This window comes from Phalangium opilio, unplaced genomic scaffold (assembly GCF_054372755.1).
Source record: "Phalangium opilio isolate 3A_F unplaced genomic scaffold, DU_Popi_V2 ptg000390l_1, whole genome shotgun sequence".
Classification (NCBI taxonomy): Eukaryota; Metazoa; Arthropoda; class Arachnida; order Opiliones; family Phalangiidae; genus Phalangium; species Phalangium opilio.
Genome location: NW_028324234.1, coordinates 2,081,448 through 2,103,192, shown reverse-complemented (window position 1 = coordinate 2,103,192; position 21,745 = coordinate 2,081,448). Strand labels below are relative to the sequence as shown.

Below are 21,745 nucleotides of genomic sequence, written 5' to 3'. Positions count from 1 at the left end.
TAGTTTTATAGAAATTTAAATTTGGTCGAATTTTTGGACTTCACACTATTTGGTCAAATTATTTGGTCATTTTCCTATTCCGAGCCGAGAGATGGCTCCCAAAAACATTGCTATTTGGTATTCGACGAATACCTTAAAAAGTACTATTCGCACAGCCCTAATCCACAAAAAAGTATAAATAGACTCCGCCTCCTCCTAAGCCCGAGATGGTGCCTTAGTTTAAGGAGGTGACGCGCGGTGCTTTAGGCATGGTGCAGGTGGATAGCTTAAGTCTTTAGAAGGAGTTGTCTGCTGCGAGTTCTGCTGTTTATATTTAAAAGACTCTCTCACAACCAGTCTGGGAAATAGCACACTTCATCTGGTCCAAAACCAGTTTATTAATTGCTTGGACTAGTTTTTTAATTCAAAAAGTGGGGGTTACTGGTCCTCGGGACCAGTTTATTAATTGCAAATTTATAGGAGAACAAAGGCTGGGACCACTCCGGAGACCAGTTTATTATTTACGACACTAGGGGGGTCACTGGTCCCAAGGACTAGTTTAAAAAATATCCTTATTTCCCAGACTGCTCACAACTGGAGGTATCATGTATGGCGTCTAGCAGGGTTGGAAATAAGACAGGTTTACAAGTCCAAAACCAGTTTATTAATTGCTCGGACCAGTTTATTTATTCCAAAAGTTGGGGTCAGTGGTCCCAGGGACCACTTTATTAATTATGGTTTTTGGAAAAAACTGACGGTGGGACCAGTTTATAAATTCGGGGTTCCTTATTTGAATTTTTCTAGCTCAACACATTTTCTACCAATTCTACTCCTAGGTAGTAGGATGCGCCCTTCATCCAAGGGCACTCTATGTTAACTCCCTATAGGGCATAATAAGTCAAACCCTCGGAGATGCCATTACTCCATTTCCAAATCTACTTCTACATTATGGCCATGACCAAGGCTTAGCTCGCCTTAAATGTTTTTATTACTAATAAATGTATAAAAAAAAAGACTCTTACCTTCAGAAAACGGTGGTATTTCCTCGAAAGTAAGTAGAAATACAAGTTCCAAGTGTTTTTTAAAAGATTTTACAGGTGTAAAATTTATAAAATACGTTTTTCCGCTCTTAGCTCGTATAAAATGGAGTAATGGCATCTCCGAGGGTTTGACTTATTATGCCCTATAGGGAGTTAACATAGAGTGCCACTCATCCTTATGATAGTTCCAATTTTGGCCGCTAATTTGTCCCCGATAGATGGCGTTTTATACGGCTACCCCCAGAAAATAGCGGCTGTCTGCTCGTTGCCCCTTCCGCGTTTTTTCGTTAAGCCTAAGCCAGCGAAGTGGATCTAGACCCTTTATAGTTTTACTATATCTATGGTCTGTACTAAGCCTTTGACAGCGTCTCAATAGGCGTATATTCGTTTTATGAGAATCTACAACCTGCGTTGTCACTTCATGACAAGCTCCAGTTACAAACTTATGGTGAACATATCTTATGAACTTATGAGTTATCCTTGCTCGGTCTAGCCAATTACACGCTCTACCCTCGGCTATGGCACCCTAATTTTTCCAATTTTTGCACCGCCTGAAATTTAAAGGGATAGTGCAGTCTCAGTTTATACATAGTTTACAGACTAAGACTATTCATACCATTTACACGGGAGGCCAGGCTTAAGGTGTTACGCAAGGAGGCCTGACTCACTGAATGAGTCTAAAACCAGGCCTCCTTATGTAAATGGTATGAATCCTCCTAGGTATGTAAGGCAAGCAATACAGGATGAAATTTACCATAGTCTTACCCTTAAGTAAAACAAAGGTTAATACCAAAATAATAAATGTCTTTATTTCAAAATCTAGTCACCAATATGCAGAGACTTTTTTCTATCTCGGATAATTGCCGTGTAAGTGTCTATTGCGAAGTACCTGGGCAGGTACGAGGTCATCGACCGATATTTCAAGGCCATGATGATGACGATTTCAACCAAGAGGAGCTAGCTCCGGAAGAAATGGATCACCATCCCGCCGCCCGAGATGATTTAAGAGAAGAACCCGCCCGCCGCCCAGCCTCCAGTACGGCGGCCGAGACGCGGTCGGGCAGGACCAGTTGAGGGCAACGAACGTCCTCAAGTGGGGCGACCAGTAGACGAACCAGAGGACGAAAGAAACTTTGTTGCCGATCCTCCAGTTGGTCGCGCAATAGGCAGAGGGGGAAGAAATTTTGTTGCCCGCCGTCCTGTTGGTCCCGCAAGAGGAAGATGATGCGGACGATGTCGTCTTTAATCAATCAATCAAGTGTTTATTGCGTGTCCATAACACCTTTCGGCCTTTTACAATGGGTCACGACGTCTTAAATTAAAAATCTAAAATTTAAATTAATGTAAAACAAAATGTAAACGTTTCGAATAAAATATCTAAATTCAATCACGGTAATTAAATATAACTAAAACATAGGTAGCGTGAAATTGAAAGTTCAAACAAAAAATATTCAATTAACCAAGTTTTCTCTCTCCTTAAAATAATTTTCAATATAAAAAAAATAAGTCCAAATCTTTACAATCTTTCTAGACATTGGTTTTCGTTGTTGCGGATTAATTTTTAATCAATTAACTAAGTTATCCTTCTTTTTAAAATATTTCTTTATATAAAAAATTGAGTGAGTAAATAAGTCCAGATCTTTAAATCTCGGGTACCCGTCTTCGGGTCCGGGTCGGGTACCCGACCCGATACCCGAAACACATTTTTTAGGACCCGAACGGGTACCCGATTCCCAATTTTAAGCCTTTGCCGCCGAGTCTGACGGCTCCAGTTCACGACGGTACCGCGCGTGTTTCAATACTTCTGCCTTTCATAATTAAATAATTTAATTAGTATTAAGTTATTAATTAGTATTAACAGGAGTTCATAATAACCCGAAGTACGAAACAACAAAGTTTCGCCGTAAAGCTCAGCGGATTCATACACCGCTTAACTCCCAAAAAAATAGTTACCCCACTTTTTAGCGCCCACGCGCATTAACTTACACACTTCCGGTTTAGCACTATTTTTATCTAGTGATTTTGGGAGCGAAAATGGCTCGCGTCTGCTTCTGTCAGAACAGTGTAAATTAAGCCTTGGCTAAGATGTTGGCTTTTAGTCGGGGTTTCTAGTTTTCTACAAAACATTTAAACGATCGTCAATGATGTTTTGTTGTGATATGTGTGAGTGAGAATTCCGTGGTTAAATTAAAACGGTTTGGAAATTTATTCGCAGTATTTTTAATATAAGTATGTCCATAAACAGGCTAATCCTTTCTATGCGCAACCACTGTTGTTCGCGATTTTTACCACTAGCTCTATGGCCAGTTTCATACTTCCTCCCCAAAGAGGGGTTATTATGAACTCCTGGTATTAAGTTATTAATTAATATTGTTTAATGAATTACACTATGGGGGATAATGGCTCAGCTTTGAAATCTAGCTTTTAATTGGACTGTAAGGAAAAGCAAAGACCCGAATTGGACCCGAAAGCTAATTTTGGGGATTTTGAAGGACCCGAAGACCCGACGGGTAATTGAAAATTGGACTCGATACCCGCGGGTCCAATTTTCTATTACCCGAAATTTACCCGACACCCAGACCCGATACCCGCGGGTCCAATTTTCTATTACCCGAAATTTACCCGACACCCAAAAATCTGGACCCGCACAGCCCTGGTCCAGATCTTTATAAAAGTTTCCAGTTACTTGTATTCTAGAAATTGGATTAAGTTGCTGCGGTTCTTACCTCTCCGAGTGACGTATGTCACGGAGAGGTTCTGTAACGATCGTGTGTGTGTGTCTGTCTGTCTGGGTGTACTCGTACATGTTTGTCGAGACATGTAAAAGGGTTTTAATAAGTCATACTGAATAGGGTGAAGTCAATATGCTTTTGGAAAACCCACAGTACAATAGGTACGATATGGATGTAATTACGTTGACGAAAATCTTATTGCTTTATATGAAAAACATAACGTAAGAATTTACTAGATACTTTTAAGTCATTTACTGAAGGTTTTAACGTACCCGATTTTTTAGTTGGCAATTTTTAAGTAAGGAAGACGTCATTGGTAGTGTTAAAAGATTGAATCAGACTATCAACCGAAAACTTTCAAAAAATATGTTCACCGCGATTAAGCTTGACGTATGTATAGTGCAAATTAAATTATGACAGCAAATAATCTATTTCTTTCGCTCAAGAGGCAATGTTAATAGGCTTGTCTCCCGCGGGCTCCCTCTAATGTTGCCTCTTGGCGAGATTAAACGAGACTAATATGGCGGCCCCGCCAATGCCTTTGATTCTCTCCAATTATATATTGGAATGGTCTATTAATAATTAATTTGGAAACTGCTGATTTGTATTTACACTCATTTTTGATAACTTTCAAATATAATAGTTTGATAAACGTTCATAAAAGAGCATCGGGGCAGGAAGGGTACTATCAACTGTTAGGCTATTTTGATTATCTAGTGATTTTTTATCTGCATAAACACCTTAAATAGTTGATTGTTAATTGGAAAGTATTCCGAAACGTAAATTTGCTGTGTTTTTAAATTAGTAGGTGTGCTGGAGCACTATATATATACCCTATGTTAATCCTGAAGAAAAATTAGTGGAAACTGTTATTTTTTAAGCATTACAAGAGGGTGTGGGAAATTCGATTTAAAAAAGACGAAACGAAAATAGAAGAGTAAGGCTTACTTGCCTTCACAGTATACTAACTCAAGGATTTTTTGATTCTGTTGAGATTGATCAAGTGAACCACTTTGAGTTATAAAGAATGGGAAAATAATATTTAGAAACTTACAGGTATTGGATACATTTATGTCATTCTATTTCCTCAATCCGAGTTGCGTAATGACGCATGACGTCTCACCACCATTATCAATATCAGGCTACAGGATCTTCAGTACAATATCTCGGGTCAACAACGACTTGGCATCAACATCTATGAGCCTACTAGGAATGAATTCTACTATTTACATTTATGCTTTACTAGCTCTTGTTTTTGTATCTCTCACTTCTCTTTTTATCTCAAGTACTACCCGTTTAAAGAATGAGAGAATATGTTGTAGCAGTTTGTTTCGAATGATGTGGCTCTTTTCATCAAATCTTTTATTAAACTGTTAAGTATTTAATTTTTTCAATGCACATTCTTAAACTTGTCCAAACAAAATCACTCATTTACTGGTATCGTCTAATCTGGTATACTGAACCCCGACTGTTAAGTGAGTTTGTAAAATGATAGGTAACAGGAAGAATGCGGATTTATCCCTCTACACAATCCATTCTTATCGCTTACAACATGGCTTTGAAACCACTGTAACATCCTAATTGCAAGCAATCTGGCCTCTTTGGGGCGAACACTACCAGCGAGGATTTTGGTTGGATCGTGGATTCTGGCCACGTTTATTCTCATAAAATCATACCATGGTTCAGTGAAAAGCCAAGTTTTGATTTCAAAATCAGAGTTTCTCAACACTATTGAAGATTTAATTAGAAATCCCAATATTGTACGTTTAATTTTGAAAAATGGAAAGCTAAATAAAATTATCAACGTAAGTGCAGGTCATAAATCAATTAAACATGATCAAACATTAAGTCTTGACTAAACACAGAGATCTGACACTGTGTACAAGAAGCTTCGAAAGAGAATGGCTTTAAATGGATATTATTACGATAATTTTTATGAAGAAAACGTCACCGACATCTTTCTGAAAGGAGAGGGCGTTTTATTGCACGAAATTAAATATATTGACTCTGTCATTTTTAGAATTTACACTCAATTGTTTAAATCGAAAAGGGTATTGCACATTGGAGAAACGGAATTCGAAACGACAGCTCTACATTTGTTATTCAACAAGAAACTACCCTCAAATATACTTGAAAACCTTAAATTCTAGGAGAGCGATAGCTCTCTTAGATCAGACTTCATACCGACTTTAATGTATAAGGATGGTTTTTTGATTGGTTATTACTTTTTTTGTATCGTATTAACTGCTTTGAAAAAATTCCACAGAACTACAATTCGGGCCCTCAATATGTGGTTAAAATTTCAAGAAGATCCACCCATTAGTTTATTGTATAAAAAATAAAGTTGCTTAGGGTGGTTTTCATTTCCATAAAATTAATCAGCCCTTTTGGTGAAAAAGTTAAATTTTCCCATAGAAATAACATGGAGTTTTTTTCAAATTTAGCCATTTTGTCGCCACCCTTTTGAAATGAAATATTCGTTTGTTACGTTTGGGAACGGTTTTATATCAAAATTTAAACCTTTTTCTAGGACCATTTTTAAGGTTTTTGAGAAAAATTAATTTTAAGTATGTTTAATTTTAAATTTTAAAAACTACCCCAATCAGCGATATTTTAGCATGGATACGCTGTTTTATTGGTAAATATCAGCACGACCAATAATGCCTTTTGGTTGAAATGGCCTATCGATAGTGAGATAAGACTGCTTTAATATTGCCGCCGTGACAAATTACCCCGTTTGTGGCCGCCATTTTTTTAAGGGGAAAAAAATTTGAGAGTGGGTCCTTTTTCGTTGCCATTTTCATATTTTTGAGGATTTGCTCATGGATGGATTTCAAATATAATATAAAGTAGGTTTCAAGCTTTAATATAAGCCTAATTTCATAATTTTCCACCTTTTTATTGGCCCACAATCTATTTCTAAACTTGGCACTTTCTTTAAGGCGGTGAAATTGCGCTAAGCCTTGGCTTACCGTTAATTTTTGCCATTTATAAAAATGTTTACCTCTTGTTGTTACTTCGCCTTCTCGTATCGTCGTATTTTTAAAGTTTAGACTTTGAAAGTAGTGCTTAGTTTTCTTAAATTTAACTTAATTGTTTAACATTTCAATATAATAATTGCGTTAAACGTCGGTATTTACGAATTCAAGGGAAGCGCCTTGCATTTGAATTTCGTTCCCTCGAAACTACCCCCTTTAAAGGGCCGGACTCCGAAGGCTTTTTCTTTATCGCCGTCTGTCAGCCCCGAAAACAGCTGTAGTGAGAAATGTTATTTACTAAAAATGTATGCGGTCAGTGTGTTGTTTTTGCATTTTAATGCTTCTAATCGTGGTGCGCGTCGAGGTTTACGAATCCAAAGTGTGTTGCGAAATGAAAATCAAGGGTGGATACTATATGATCTATGCTTAAAAAGGAATTTGACCGCGAAAGTCAAGCAAAGCGGTATTAGGCCTTGCCAAAAGTTGACTGAGCTATAGTAAGCCTTCGTCAGATTATCACATGTCAATGATATAAGAAATTGACCCTCGGATATCCTGTGACTAGGAGATGGTTATAAAGTTACTAACTCTCGATTTTGGAGGTAGATACTGTCTAGTGACACTTAAAGTAACGATTTAATCTTATAAACAGACTACCATCATAAGCCCATATCGTAAATTAACCGATGTTGATATCAAAGCTTAATAATTTTTTTAACTCCATGAATCTTAAATATCAACATCAAAAATTATCTACTGAAAGAGATATCTACTTATATTCCATTCAAATTTCTCGCAACATTTCAAATTAACGAATAGAAATGTGCAAATGAAGTTCAAACCGATTAATTGGGCAAATTGCTATATTGGTCACTGTTAACGATCACAGATAGATTTGCGTCCTTCAGTAGTGTTTATTATGCTTGTGAAATGGTAAGCGAAATCTGTGATTAAAGTTTAAAACAGACATGAGCAAAAATGGCTTTATTCATATCAACTCGATTACCGAATATCTAAATTTGACAAAAATTAAAGAGTTAGTGCCATAATTTTCGTCATCCACAAACTTAAAATACGAAAAAAATCCTTGAAAAATCTAGTTTATTATGATATGTTTACTTTTTTATTTTATTTCGTAGAAATTTATAAAATTGCAATCAAAGTTTTGTGTTTGGAAAAGGCTTAGCTGAATTTTCTTTCGTTTGATGACGTAGTAAGGAGAAATTTTCTCTCTTGATGTCGCTCACGTGACGCCTGTTAGTGTCTCAGCGCCGCGTTAAGCCTAATTTATTCAGATTCGCGCGGCATTGGTAGACTCGGGAGTCTCGGGCGCGCGCTTGGCTTTTCCGCGAGATGCCCTGAGTGACGTAGCAAGGGGAAAAACCCGCCAAAAATCTTCTCCGCAAATTTGCTTTTGCCCCCAAATTTCAAGTTTTCAAAGTGTTTTTTTTCTGTGTTTTCCTCATATTTAAATATTTATTAAGCATATTTTTGGAATCAGAAGAGTTTAAACTCTCAAAAAAGTAAGGTTTTCTTTAGATTTGAGATAATTTTTAAATCAGGTCGCTATTCCTTTAACAAAATATTCTATTCATGGTTAAAAATCTTGTTTGAAACAGCAAGCCATCTAATCCTTATTTACCTTCTTTTGAAAAAAAATAATAGGTTGATACCTCTTTCAGTAGATGATTCATTGATATTTCAGTTTCATTGAGTTTAAAAAAAATTAGTTCCACCATTGGTTAATTTTCATTATTGACCAATCGATAATCATAAATTTTAATAACTAAATTATTAAAACCGGTTCAAAACCATATTAGTTTTGAAACGATTAAATTATAATTTTAAACATTAACATATACTAGTTAATTCCTCGTAGTCGTAGGTAATTAGTTTATTTCCTTAGTGAAATTAATGCTGAATATTATGTACACAAAGTAAATAATAAATTAACTTCTAAAATTTAAATGTAAAGTGTGTGCATTATTTCCCAATTAATAAAAGATATCCACCTATTTTCATTCAAATTAATTACTAATTTGTGGATAATGGATAGAAAATGTCGAGCTCTAATTGCGATATAGCTAAAATCAATCCCACAGGCTAATTATAATACAATATAACCTTTGCCCTATGTTTACTGTTTTGAATTTTATTTGTAAAATTTAAAACATAAAATAGTATTACAATTTTTTTAATTAAATAATTATTAATAAATTTCAATAAAATAAATTCTGGTTAAATACATAACACTACTTTTTATTAAGTTTCTGAAATTATCAGAGCTAAATATCAAAGACACATATTTAATTGCTCTCATTTCGACACAACTGCAACCGTATAGATTTATTCATTTAATAACATTTCTCATTTCTAATTATTTAAATTCAAAGGGCTGTATTAACTTTTAAAGGTGAAAACCCAGCTGACTTAGAAGTAAAAAAATACCAAGCTGCCAGGCTGTCTTTTTACACAACAGTGTTGGCCATTCTCGCTTATGAGAAATGAATCCTTGTCATATGCATCTCTGGACTTTAGGAGCTCCAGGACTCCCAACTGAATCAGGGTGGGAAATAGGGATTTTTTAAAAACTAGACATTTGGGCCAGCGACCCCCTGCCCAGGAATAAATGAACTGGTCCATGACCATTGACCAGGGCGCGGCAGTGGCGTCGCCAGGGGTTTTTTGGAGGCGCTTCAGCCCCCTGAAAATTCTCCGAAGCGCCTCCTAAAATTTCTTTAAAGCGCCCCCATATATTTACTGAAAGCCTCTCCTAATTATTCAGTTGGGGTGAATTGAAGTTTTTACTATATGAAAGTGAAATACACACAGAAACACTATTTCATATTTATATCATCTAGAGCGTATTTATACAGTCGTAACAGTCTATTTTCTTGATTTTTTTCTGTAGCATAGCTACCCTACACTGTTCCAAGCACTGAGGGCAACATCTACCCCCTTTCGCCTCAATCGCGTGCCTTCCGAAGCAAGGTCTAAAAAATAACTTCGCCCCGTCCTCTAGCCACTAACTACCGAGGATATCCGAATCGAATAATTGAAATTTTCCCATTAACTGACCCCCTCAATTAAGCACGCCCACTCGAGTTTAGTCTAGTCCTGATATGGTCAATGTCAAGTTATATTCAAACATTTTAACAGTAATCAAATTAATTTGTGTGATGCAAAAGCTTTTTTGATAAAACATGCGTTCAGTCCTTAATTACTTTTCCTTATTTTATTACTCTAATATTCGTCTTATAGACAAGAGGGTGTCGTGATAAACGTGATGTGTTTTGAAAAATTGGTAACACAGTGCTTTAGGTAGGGCTTAAGCCCTCCCAAAATCGAGACCCTGGCGACGCCACTGGGGCGCGGCGTCTGCTAAACTAAAGAAGTGGGTAATTAAAATAGTTGAGATAATGTCTGGACCCTGGTTACCCTAGAATTTCCTTAGTGGTCCTGTGGACCACTGCTCCCCCTCCGATTTAATTTTTAAACTGGTAATTTTCCCTGTGCCACCGCCTTATTTACAACGCTGAACTGAAGATTTCTTTTGACCGGACCATAGCCTACTCGATCACGCGCAACACGTCGCAAGCTGCTTGCCTTGCGCTATAGCGCGAGTCAGGGTGGGAAATAAGGATTTTTTTAAACTGGACATTAGGCCAGAGACCCTCCTGACTTTGAATAAATAAACTGGTCTGTGACCATTGGCCAGAGCACGTCGTCTGCTAAGCTAAGGAAGTGGATAATTAAAATATTAGAATTTTAATGTGTGGACTCTGGTTACCCTTGCATTTTTTAGTAGTCTCGTGGACCACTGACCCCCCTCCGATTTAATTTTTGAACTGTAACAGGCAATTTTTAAACTCGTCATTTGCCCTATGTTACCGCCTTATTTCCCACGCTGGCGCGAGTTGCTTTGCGTTGTCGAGTGCGTGATGGAGTCCCAACCCCCGTTACTTAGTACCAACAGGGATAAGGGAGTCAGATGGATTGGAAATGATGATGGGCGACCTCCCAGTGTACCTCGCGCACGCCCCTACCCTTCCGTAGGCGATTGCTAAGTGCTGCCGCGTAGCGCCATTTTATTTGAATGAGAACTAGCTTCTATTTTTGAGATAGAGGGAGCGTCCTTTACAATTTCGTCCGGCACGACCCTACCTAACCGCTGGGGATGATGGGAGGACTATGGTGCCGTAGGTGGGGGTACAAAGGCAACGCTTAAGGCTTGGATGAGACTGTCTCATCCAAGCTTAAGGTATGAGGGTTTCCACTCCATCACTCTCTCCTTCAAGGTACCAAAATACCCACTAGCAAAGCCCACTCGATCATGCTCTCTTTTCCCCGGCTACTTATTTTGAAGAGGGCACTTTTTAGGCGTATTAACAATCTTGGATCACCTTTGTGGACTTTTAGGGTAGCCCTTATAAATTGAGTCGGCATTGCCCTGACTATATTGTGTTTAAGGTTTATAAGCAGGGGCGGAAATAAGAAAAATGTTTTATAGGACATGTGTCCAGTGTCCTGTGCTTATTTCCGGCCCTGTTTATAAGCTTAATATGAAACTGACGTTAGTTAATGCTACAAAAAGTTCGAAATTGATAATCTCGGATCGTCTTTGAGAAGTTTTAAGGATATCAGAATTTCATATTGGGCTTATGAAAAGTTTGAGCTAAAGGTTAAACAGACATAGGCTAAATCAGCGTTTTAAACAATTGTGTAAAACTGTCAATTTGGTCCTATTTGTGGAATTTTTAGGGGAGCGCCTCGCGTTTCAATAAAGGGTTGTAAAAAATTGTATTATGTTAATTACAATAAGAATACAAACTTTCAATGAGTTACGTTTTTATTTTTTGGAGTATCATTATAAATAAATGACTGATTGAGCTAAAGTTACGGTCCCCTTTTTATATGTTTCTGCTTAGTGTAGATTTTGAAAATGTAAAACAGTTTCTTAACAATCTTAACTAAAATGAAGACTGAAGGAGCAGATATTAATCAAAAATGTCTTGATTATGAGAATGAACAGTATGACTGTTGACTGAAGTACACTAGACATTGCATAATTTTTCATAACCACGAGTAAAAATCTAACTGTCCCTACTTAATTTTCCGCCATTGTTTTAAAACGTATCCACTGCGAAGCATGCCGGACACAAATGAGGGAATGTCATACACGTACTCTCTCAAAAGTGATTAATGTAATGATAAAATGTTTTGGGGGAATGGAATTGTGCCCGAAAACCCGAGATAAGTAAATTTTTGAAATTGATTACCTGTAAAATAAGTTATTTCAACGGAAAACGGTAATGGAACGTTGTTTTTTCTTAAGCATGCCTTTAAGTTTCAATTAAAAAGAAAAGTTAATATCTGATCCTTCAGTCAAGTGATAACCTCAGTCTTATCGATACTTTTTAGGACTTGATTCTAATCAAGACATTTTTGATTAATTTAATATTGGGACCATGTATTTATCCACAATATTAAGGAAGATATGAGCATGTAACGTAATACCCTGGCCCCTTCGCGTTAGGCCATACTGTGAGGTGCCTTTCTGTATTTTCAAAAATTGCGCCAATTTCCTAGTCTAAAATCTTATTGGCTCTTGCTCACCCTCTGTTGGCCAATAATATAACTTTAAAAAGAGTGAAACGATCCAGAAAACGAAATTTAAGGGAACGTTACGTTTCTAGCAGCAGAGTGAGCAGACTACGTGTAAAACGAGCTATCTTACTGGCGGAGTGTATGAGCCAATCATCGTTTGGACTAACACGTCACACAACACACAGAGAAGCTTCGTTACAGAGGTCAATGGCTGCGCCCATATAAGTTAATTAATGGTATTTAATTGAAAAGCTGGAATCGTAATTAAAAAATAAAACCCGGATCTTTGCACTTACGCTACTTATAAATATATCAAGGATAAAAAAAATAGCAGGCTTATCTATTCCTTTAAGTTAGCGCCGAGAAAAAAACTTAAAAGGGCGCGGTTTCAAGTAAGTGTACTATTGTCGCGGGAAATGGACGTTCTGTATTTGATAGGCGCCAATTAATTTAGCATAAAAATAGCCAGAAAGTTAAGGATAAGGTATAGACAAAAGTAACAAATCTATAATTAAATCTACAATCGAGAGTTGGAAGAATATTTTATACTACTTCTTTTAAGTTCAATCAAGTAATTCTCGACTCGTTCCATGGCTGAGTTTTGGTTCAAGGCGTCATTGAGAGCGCTTTAGACTGTTGCTGGGGTTTAAAAGGAATCGCGGAAAAATTTGGTGAAATCAGGAAGCTTGACGTGACATTGAAATTGAATATATTCCTTGGAACGACGCCATAAACTTGGAAAAACTGTTCAATATTTCTGAAAGTTTTATGAACCCGAGATTGGGTGCAGTTGGACATGGAAAGGAATTACTTTCCTACAGGTATATTTGCCCTTTTCAAGATTGAATTACACGCCATTTAAATGATATTACGGTTGGATGATTTTTCAAACAAAGATAGTGAAACAATTCGGCTAATTATTCTCGTAATGGATTTATATGAGCTCGGTTTAACTTAATGCTTTCAAACCTTCGTTAAAATTTAATGTTTGAACTTTTAGGAGAGAAATCGATTCAAGAAACCAAAACTTTCTTAGGTCGAGCGTTTGTATTCCAATCTTTCCAACGTTGACTGTTAGGCAAGAGTTTCAAAGCACTTTTTGAAGTTGAGGGGAGGAGGGGGGAGTGGATCTCACTGTGCTTGTGCATGGATCACAAAATAGACATCTATGCTGGTCCACTCTTAATTTTTCGTGTCATCTTTAATTAAGACCCAAAATTCCGATATTGATTGAGTATTCTTTCAAGAAAGATACAAATTTCAGGATATTGAGATAAAAATTGGCAGGTCGATGAGGAAAAGTTTAGAATAATAGGGCCATTTGATGTTGTGAAGAAAAATCCATCTCAGAAACTAAAATTTTACTTCACTCCTGTAAACTGAAGTGTATTTTAAATTCCCAGTTTAGCTCAAAATGTCTTTGACGTATGCTTACAATTAACTCGTATTTAAAATCAACGATGACGTTTAAGATTTGAAAAAGCAATTTTTATTTGCATCTACCCTTCCCAAATAAATTAAAATTCAATATGTACCTTTTTCAATTTCCAACCGGTAAAATACAACTGTTCTTTTTTTCTTCATTTCAAAACTGCCATAAACACGTCAACCTATTCAATCAACAAGTTTGTTAAAGAAAAACAACCAAGACTATTTATATTTTTGACGGTTAAGCCATGTAATTTGTATTGAATTGCTAATTAATTTTACACTCGATTGCAATTGTGCATAATTACACCTATAAATTAAAGGGAACATTTGAAGTGGCGTTCAAGAGAGCCGTTATTTTGTTGGTGTGCTTGATTGAAGTGCAAAATATTTTTTAGATTTTCGAAACATTCAGTTTCGTCTCGTGACGCATTTAATGTTTAAGCAAATCCGTTGAAGAATATTTCGGTTAGAGCCACGGCAACTGTTCCTGAAAACAGCATGAGAAGTAAGTAAAAGGGAACGCTGACGCTACTCAGGTCCAAATCAGTCGCACTTTTCATGGGTCTCTTCCAGATAACTTGTTCAATTAAGTGCCGCATCTGTAAATCCAGATAGTCCATCGCTTGCGTTTCGAACAATGGTTCCATGCTGCAATAGAACAACATTCCTCAAGATCATTAATAATTTTACGATAAAATTCATACCGACATCAGTTGGAGGGACTCGTGCACTATGGGGCTGCTTTTCATCCAAGAGGTGTTGAACATGACGTGTAAGTATTCCGATTCAAGTTCTTGTTGCGAAATGTAAAGTCCCCCGTTGTCCTCAAAGAACTTTTTACTCTCGGGATCGGATGTCAATAATTGTCCCATCATCAAAACCAGATATGTGTCTTTCGTGATCAGAGCCTTTTCCCCAGAAAGTAGAGGAACGTATCCATCGAGAGTTAGATATTCTACAGGATTGGTGAAAATTTGGTCCTTGTCGAGTGCGTCTAGCCATTCCTTAACAACCGAGTCATGCGTTGCCTATAGATAGGCAATAATGACGTCAGAGGAATTGAGTAACTTGTCATGGAAACTCCTATTTACTAATATTTTCAGATACTCGAAAGTTCCGGTTTCTTTTGCCATTATTGGTGGAATTCCCGATTTGATCAAGTCCGCGAGGGTGTCGATGCGATTGTAGCTTTCCGTCGTGAACTCCGTCCGCAAATAACAACCCAAGAAAAACAGAATGAAAGTCACACCAATCAGCCACGACGCAGCGAGCAGACGACAAGTAATGTGGGGCAAAATGGAGGGAAGAGCTGTAGGGAAAGTAATTACGTTTCATTAAAGTCCTATCCAACTATCGTTACGGGAATGCAATCTCCGCTAATTGGATTGTGGACACTGGCTCGCGTTACGATCCGACGTAATGGGAAATATTATTTTCAAGTGTGTGAGAACTTACGTTCGGCGCACAAGAGTGACGCGTTTTCCCAAAAATTTCCCAGGATTTGTTGGGCCATTTTCTTGACAACTTTCTTGGTGGGCACCGACTTGTATTTCTTGGTCATGATGGAGTGAACGACGAGCAAAAGTGACAGAAGAACCAAGGCTGACACCATTAAAATCACCACCTAATTGAACGAAGAATGTAATTCATTGAATTGGTTTGTAATTCAGCAATGTTTACGGGAGTGTCCATATTTAAGAAGGACAAGGACGTGGACAAGACTCTTTTCGGGGCGGCAGACAGGATAATTAACTTGGCCGATTCGTACACCGGAGACGGAGTGAAATATTCCTGTCGACCATCGAAATATGAGAGTGGCGCAGAGAACATGATAAGATTTGACTTCTAAAACCGGATTTAAGAAGGGTCATTCAAACTGTGATCAATTTCTGAAATTAAATTTTGATTTAATTTTTAGTTTCGCTTACGTTGAAAGCATCAGGTTCAGTGAATATTTTGGCAAGATCAAAAAAGCTAACTTCATGGCCTTCGTAACATACTCTAAAACCATCGACAAAATTAATAAACAATGAGATATTAAAGTCCATAGGTTTGCTGATGTTAAGATAGTTGACAGTAGAAAGTGTAAAAAGAGCCACACTTTAGGGAAGCTAAATTATGAACTTAAACTATTATTCATCCATTATTTCAGTGTTGGGTGTGCTTCTTGATATATGGTTAGAAAAATCAAGTCAAACAAAGCAACTAAACTTTAAATTCTCAAATATTAGCACATCAATCAGAGCGATGACTACAATAGTTTATATAGTTCAATCAAATTCAAAGTAGTATGAAAAATACTTCATGTTGAAGGATCGTTTTAGATATTCCTCTATGATTTTGTAAGTTGAGAATAATCGTTTCAAGTCCCACGATTCCTGACAAGAAAAATAAAAGTTTTATCGAAATAATTCAACGCGACCGAACGTTCATAAGCTCACCGTTATTGTCGACGCGTTTATGTTAGTATCTTGGGCGTACCTGTATAAATAAAAGTCACAAAAATAAAATTTCCGTATTAGTTAAGTGCGGTTGGGGTGAGTAGAGCGTGGTAGTTTCGCAAGTGCTAATATAGTACTGTATTCATGTTTTCAAATTTGCTAAGGAAATATTCGAGATGGACAACGGTTGCGGTATATTTAAGTTATTACCACACCTAGCCAATAAGGACTGTCTAACGTCCACACGCACAAACCTACACACTAACAGATCATTATCGTAGAGAACGCAATCGTATCTAAAAACCTATTTGAACTATATACATTATATATTGAAGGGACAGGAGAACTTTTCAACGACAACTATAATTTAATAACAGTGACCCAGATTTAGTACATAGTGCCCTCTTCGCCTGAAAATTAATCTCTTATTCAAGCTATCATGCCCGCACTTCCCATCCTCCCGCGCAAACCCATCAAACCTTTCTATAAAGAAAATAATTCTCCTATATAAGATTTCTAACAAATCGGTTTCGATACAGCCATCCATCAAAGTAAACCTAAGCTTGCGGATTGCCGCAATCTAACCGGATGAAGATGCCAATTTTGTTTCTTTCCCAATACTCCCAAGAGCCGAAGAGGATCTTTTCTTATCAAGGGTCCCCACAAACTTGTTCAACGTCCATCTGAAGTCAGGAAAACTGCTTTTAACTTGTGCCATAGCGCTAGTGTTCTTCCATTCACAATTCTTTCATATTACGAGCTCCATTGTGGTAGGGGATCTTGCCTTAATCGGTATCTATCCACGCTTGTTTTTCGTGTATCCGGGGGTACAAACACACACATAGCCAGACATACAAAACACCATCGCAAAGCTCGATCTTGTTACATGACCACACCAATAGCAAAATGTAATTTTTCAAATCGACGGCATAGGAAAATACAAATTTTACCTGTATTTAAAATACCGGTTATTCCCAAGAAATTCAAATTGGTTCATTGTCATTTTGGTCCTTTTTAACCTAGCAAGTATTAATTGCGAAACCTTCGAAGACTGTAAGGAGTTGCTGATAGATTTTCGATTTTTATTCTGTCATCCCTTACAAAAATCTTCTTAAGAACTCTTAAGAAAATTCCTTGGGAAATTTCTATGGAAATCCTTAAGACGTTCTTTAGGAAATTGGGGAATATTGGCCTCTTTTTCTTTGGAAACTACTTTGGAAATATCTTTGGAAACTACTTTGGAAATATCTTTGGAAACTACTTTGGAAATATCTTTGGAATTTTCTTGGGAAATATCTTTGGAATTTTCTTGGGAAATATCTTTGGAATTTTCTTGGGAAATACCTTTGGAATTTTCTTGGAAATATCTTTGGAAATATCTCGGGGAAATATCTTTGGAAATATCTTGGGGAAATATCTTTGGAATTTTCTTGGGAAATATTTTTGGAATTTTCTTTTGAAATGTGTTTGGAATTTTCTTTTGAAATGTCTTTGGAATTTTCTTTTGAAATGTCTTTGGAATTTACTTGTGAAATGTCTTTGGAATTTTCGTGGGAAATATCGATGGAATTTTCTTGGGAAATATAAAGAGAAGTGGTAAATTAATTTAACCACTTGAAACGAGGATAGTTCTTACATGCAGAACCATATCCCAATACAGGAAGTGTAGTTCTTATGTGCTGAACTACACCCCTTATAGCGAGTTAAGTTTTCGCATGCAGTGTGAAATTCCTTTTAAAGTCAGACATTTAATCGACTTAAAACATCCGTAAACGGCAGAAAGTTTTAACCTTGTGCAATTGTATGGGGTACTAAGTGGGTTTTGGAGGCTTCAACGGCCAAGCAGTAGATACAGACGTTGTTGTTAAATTTAATAATGTATATTCACTGAAAGTTTTTTGAGTATCAGAAACGCGTTTAAGCTAGTTTTCTCTACAATGTTTTTAAAAAAATATTTATTTTGGACTCTAATTACGCTCGAAATAAAGATAAAACATGCCATAAGATAATTAAGCAAAAATTCCGACTGACAGCTTATACTCCCTGTAAATCTAAACATAACGATTTTAATAACTCTTATTTTACTTTTAATCTATTTTATCCTTTACATAAACACCTCACGGATTATTAAAGGCAAAAAAATAAATAAATAAAAAATAGGTAAATATGACATTCCATTTCAGCGGTTGCTGAGCCTTAGCTACGGGACAAGCCTTCGTGAAACGTTTTTATTTTTTTTTTTTAACCATAAAGTTAATTTCTATCTAGGAAAACTTTAGCTAAACAATTTGGGTAAAATATTTTGAGATAATTATATGTAAAGCATAATTGCAATATATGCCTTTTGAAATTCATCTCTAAAATTCTTAACTAATTTCGTTGGAAAATAAACCTTCTTTGGAAATTTTTCTCTTGAATACCAAACGAATTTCGTTGGAAAATAAACCCTAGACTTTCTTTGGAAATTGATCTCAAGAATTTCGTTGGAAAATAAACCCTAGACTTTCTTTGGAAATTGATCTCAAGAATTCCTAAAGAATTTCGTTGTAAAATAATCCCTAGACGTTCTTTGGAAATTTATCTCAAGAATTTCTAAAGAATTTCTTTAGAAAATAATTCCAAAACATTCTTTGGAAATTTATCTCTAGAATTCCTAAAGAATTTCTTTAGAAAATAATCCCAAAACATTCTTTGGAAATTTATCTCTAGAATTCCTAAAGAATTTCTTTAGAAAATAATCCCAAGAAGTTCTTTGGAAATTTATCTCTAGAATGCCTAAAGAATTTCTTTAGAAAATAGTCCGAAGACATTCTTTGGAAATTTATCTCTAGAATTCTTAAAGAATTTCTTTAGAAAATAATCCCTCGTCATTCTTTGGAAATTTATCTCTAGAATTCCTAAAGAATTTCTTTAGAAAATAATCCCTAGACCTTCTTAAGAAATTTATCTCTAGAATCCCTAAAGAATTTCTTTAGAAAATAATCCCAAGACATTCTTTCGAAATTTGTCTCAAGAATTCTTTAGGAAATTCCAAGGAAGTCTTTGGAAATAGTTTCTTTAGAAAATTATCCCAAGGGCTCCGTAGGGTTCCAAAGAAATTCCTTTAGAACTCTTAAGAAGATTTTTGTAAGGGATGTCGCTGAAAACGACACAAACTCTCTACACTCAAAGATATATGAAGTAGAAACGGTTTTATTTTTGACTTTTAATTCACTTCTACGCTGTTAAGCGTTAGTATTTAGTAAGAGGCTATAATTATTGGTCAGTGAATTTCAAAATGGACCAAAAAGGTCATGACATTTTGGTCAAGTGGCTAAACTATTCGCGGTTCAAGCATCCATCTGGGTGAACTTTTAAGCACGGTTTTAGCGAGACCACGTTTACCCAGACACCAAAATCGCGAAGCTCGTGGAAAAGGTCAGGGGAAACCTGGAAAAGTCAGGAAATTTGAATCTGAAAATTTCTTGGCAACCCTCCAAGAGCATGGTTTTAAGCTAGTGTGCTATTATCGCGGGCAATCAACGTTCATTACTTGATAGAAACCAATTAATTCGGCATAAACATAGCCAGAAAGTTAAGGATAAGGTGAGGACAAAAGGATCAAACCTATACTTGTCCTTTTAAGTACATTTATGGCATCAAGTAATTCTTTACTCGTTCCATGGCTGAGTTTTGGTGAAAGACGTCATTATGAGCGTTTGAACCGCTCTTGCTCTTAACCACCGACTCCCGCTTACTAATCTGTTGCTGGGGTTTAAAAAGAATCGCCGAATAATTAGGCAAAATCATGAAGCTTGACGCGACATTGAAATTAAATTAATTTCCATAATTATTATTAAACTACGCCTTAAACCCAGAAAATCTGTTCAATATTTTTGAAAGTTTCATAAAACTGAGATTGGGTAGAATTGGACATTGATGGGAATTACTTTGCTACGGGAATATTTCCCCTTTCCAAGATTGAGTTCTATTCGAAGCTGGTTCATATTGCATACCATGATGTTACGGTTGGATGATTTTTCAACAAAGTTAGTTAAACACTTCAGCTAATTATTCTCGTAATGGATTTATATGAGCTCGGTTACACTTAATGCTTTCAAGCCTTCATTAAAATTTAACGTTTGAACTTTTGAGAAGAAAAATCGATTAAAGAAACCAAAAAGTTTGTTCACTCGTGCAAAATGAAGTCTATTTTTAATTCCCAATTTAGCTCGGAATGTCTTAGGCGTATTCCTATAATCGATTCATTTTAACAATCAACGATGACGTTTTATATTTGTAAAAGCAATTTTTATTTGCATCTGCCATTAATAATAAATTCAAATTCTACATTTGCCATTTTCAATTTTTGACCGCTAAAATAGGTTTATGTAGAAGTTAATAGCGTAAATATAGTGAAAATTTGCAAATAATAAATTTATTCGGGTTGGGTTAGGTTAGGCTAGGTTAGGTTAGGTTGGGTTTGGTTTTGTATGTCTGTCTATGTGTTTGTTTGTTGACCCGGATACACGAAAACAAGCGTAGATAGATACCGATTAAGGCAAGATCCCTACCACAATGGAGCTCGTAATATGAAAGACTTGTGAATGGAAGAACACATAGGCGTAGAGTTCTATAGGCCCGTGGGGACCGAGCCCCCCCAAATATTTTATAAATGGCCGCGGGCCCCTCCAAAAATTTGTCACCCATAATACCAAAATCATTCTAGAGGGCCGGTAGGCCCTTCTAGATAAGATCCCACACCCTCCCGTAATGTTAAATGAAAATTCACAGATTTTCGCCGATTTTCCCATAGGAATAACATGGGGCTTTTGGTGCTCCTGCACATCGAATCATTTAAAAACTAAAGCGAAATTAAGTTTCGGAATACTTTCAAATTAACAAGTAACTATTCAAGGTGTGCCTTTTTCAAGTTTCATCAAAATTAATTAAGTCTAAGTATGTTAATTTAATTAAAAATGTAAGTACCTCAAAAGATTATTCTACAGCAGACGACGCTAATTGTTCATTACTCTACAGTAGACGACGCTAATTTGCCATTTCACCGCCTTGAAACTTTAACTTGATATTTTTCAAGAAATATAACACTATATTTATTAAAAACTTCTCTGGCGGGTCTAATTTTCGTTTAATTATGTGTCTCGGTTGAAATTTTATACTTAAGATACCTTCTTAATTTATATTTTAGCAGTGGCGTAACCCAGGGGAGCAGAGCCTGCAACTGCGGGCGGGCCAATGGCTTTTGGGGGCCCTTTCGAAATATGGCTTATAGATTGTCCCATATTTTATAAAGTGTCTTATAATTTCACAAATCGTCCAATTAAGTTCTAATTTTTGAGATTTCAAAGTAATTATTTATAATCCCAGCTGTATGACGTTTTAACCGTAGAATTAGTGTTATCTCATTTGGTGAGATAAAAAAATCGCGGAGCTCGCTTCACTCGCTCAGGACTTTTTTCTTCAATTCTCACGTAATTGAATTTATGCGATTTTTTAAGGTTTTTTATATGAAATGATAACCATTACTTTGCATTCTG

The 21,745-nt window shown here is 36.3% G+C and overlaps 2 protein-coding genes and 1 long non-coding RNA gene across 3 annotated transcripts; 1 reads left to right on the top strand and 2 right to left on the bottom strand.

Moving 5' to 3' along the window:
• Window positions 1-857: 857 nt before the first annotated feature.
• Window positions 858-4,941, bottom strand: LOC149596166 (uncharacterized). Its single transcript, XR_016379386.1, has 3 exons — window positions 4,806-4,941; window positions 1,636-2,345; window positions 858-1,570 (listed from the first exon to the last, which is right to left on the bottom strand). It is a non-coding gene; the product is annotated as an uncharacterized LOC149596166 (long non-coding RNA).
• LOC149596165 (uncharacterized) lies at window positions 3,721-6,815 on the top strand. The gene is made up of 5 exons (XM_089861369.1): window positions 3,721-3,972; window positions 4,036-4,141; window positions 4,808-5,123; window positions 5,438-5,556; window positions 5,617-6,815. Exons 1-5 carry the CDS (start codon window positions 3,884-3,886, stop codon window positions 5,899-5,901), a joined length of 915 nt encoding a protein of 304 aa, XP_089717495.1. The 5' UTR covers window positions 3,721-3,883; the 3' UTR covers window positions 5,902-6,815.
• Window positions 6,816-14,204: 7,389 nt separating this feature from the next.
• On the bottom strand, window positions 14,205-20,808 carry LOC149596164 (uncharacterized). Its single transcript, XM_089861295.1, has 9 exons — window positions 20,762-20,808; window positions 19,863-20,001; window positions 16,069-16,145; window positions 15,696-15,867; window positions 15,448-15,612; window positions 15,223-15,391; window positions 14,859-15,076; window positions 14,476-14,795; window positions 14,205-14,415 (listed from the first exon to the last, which is right to left on the bottom strand). The coding sequence occupies exons 1-9, from the start codon at window positions 20,806-20,808 to the stop codon at window positions 14,205-14,207; spliced, it is 1,518 nt and encodes a 505-aa protein (XP_089717421.1).
• Window positions 20,809-21,745: the final 937 nt, after the last annotated feature.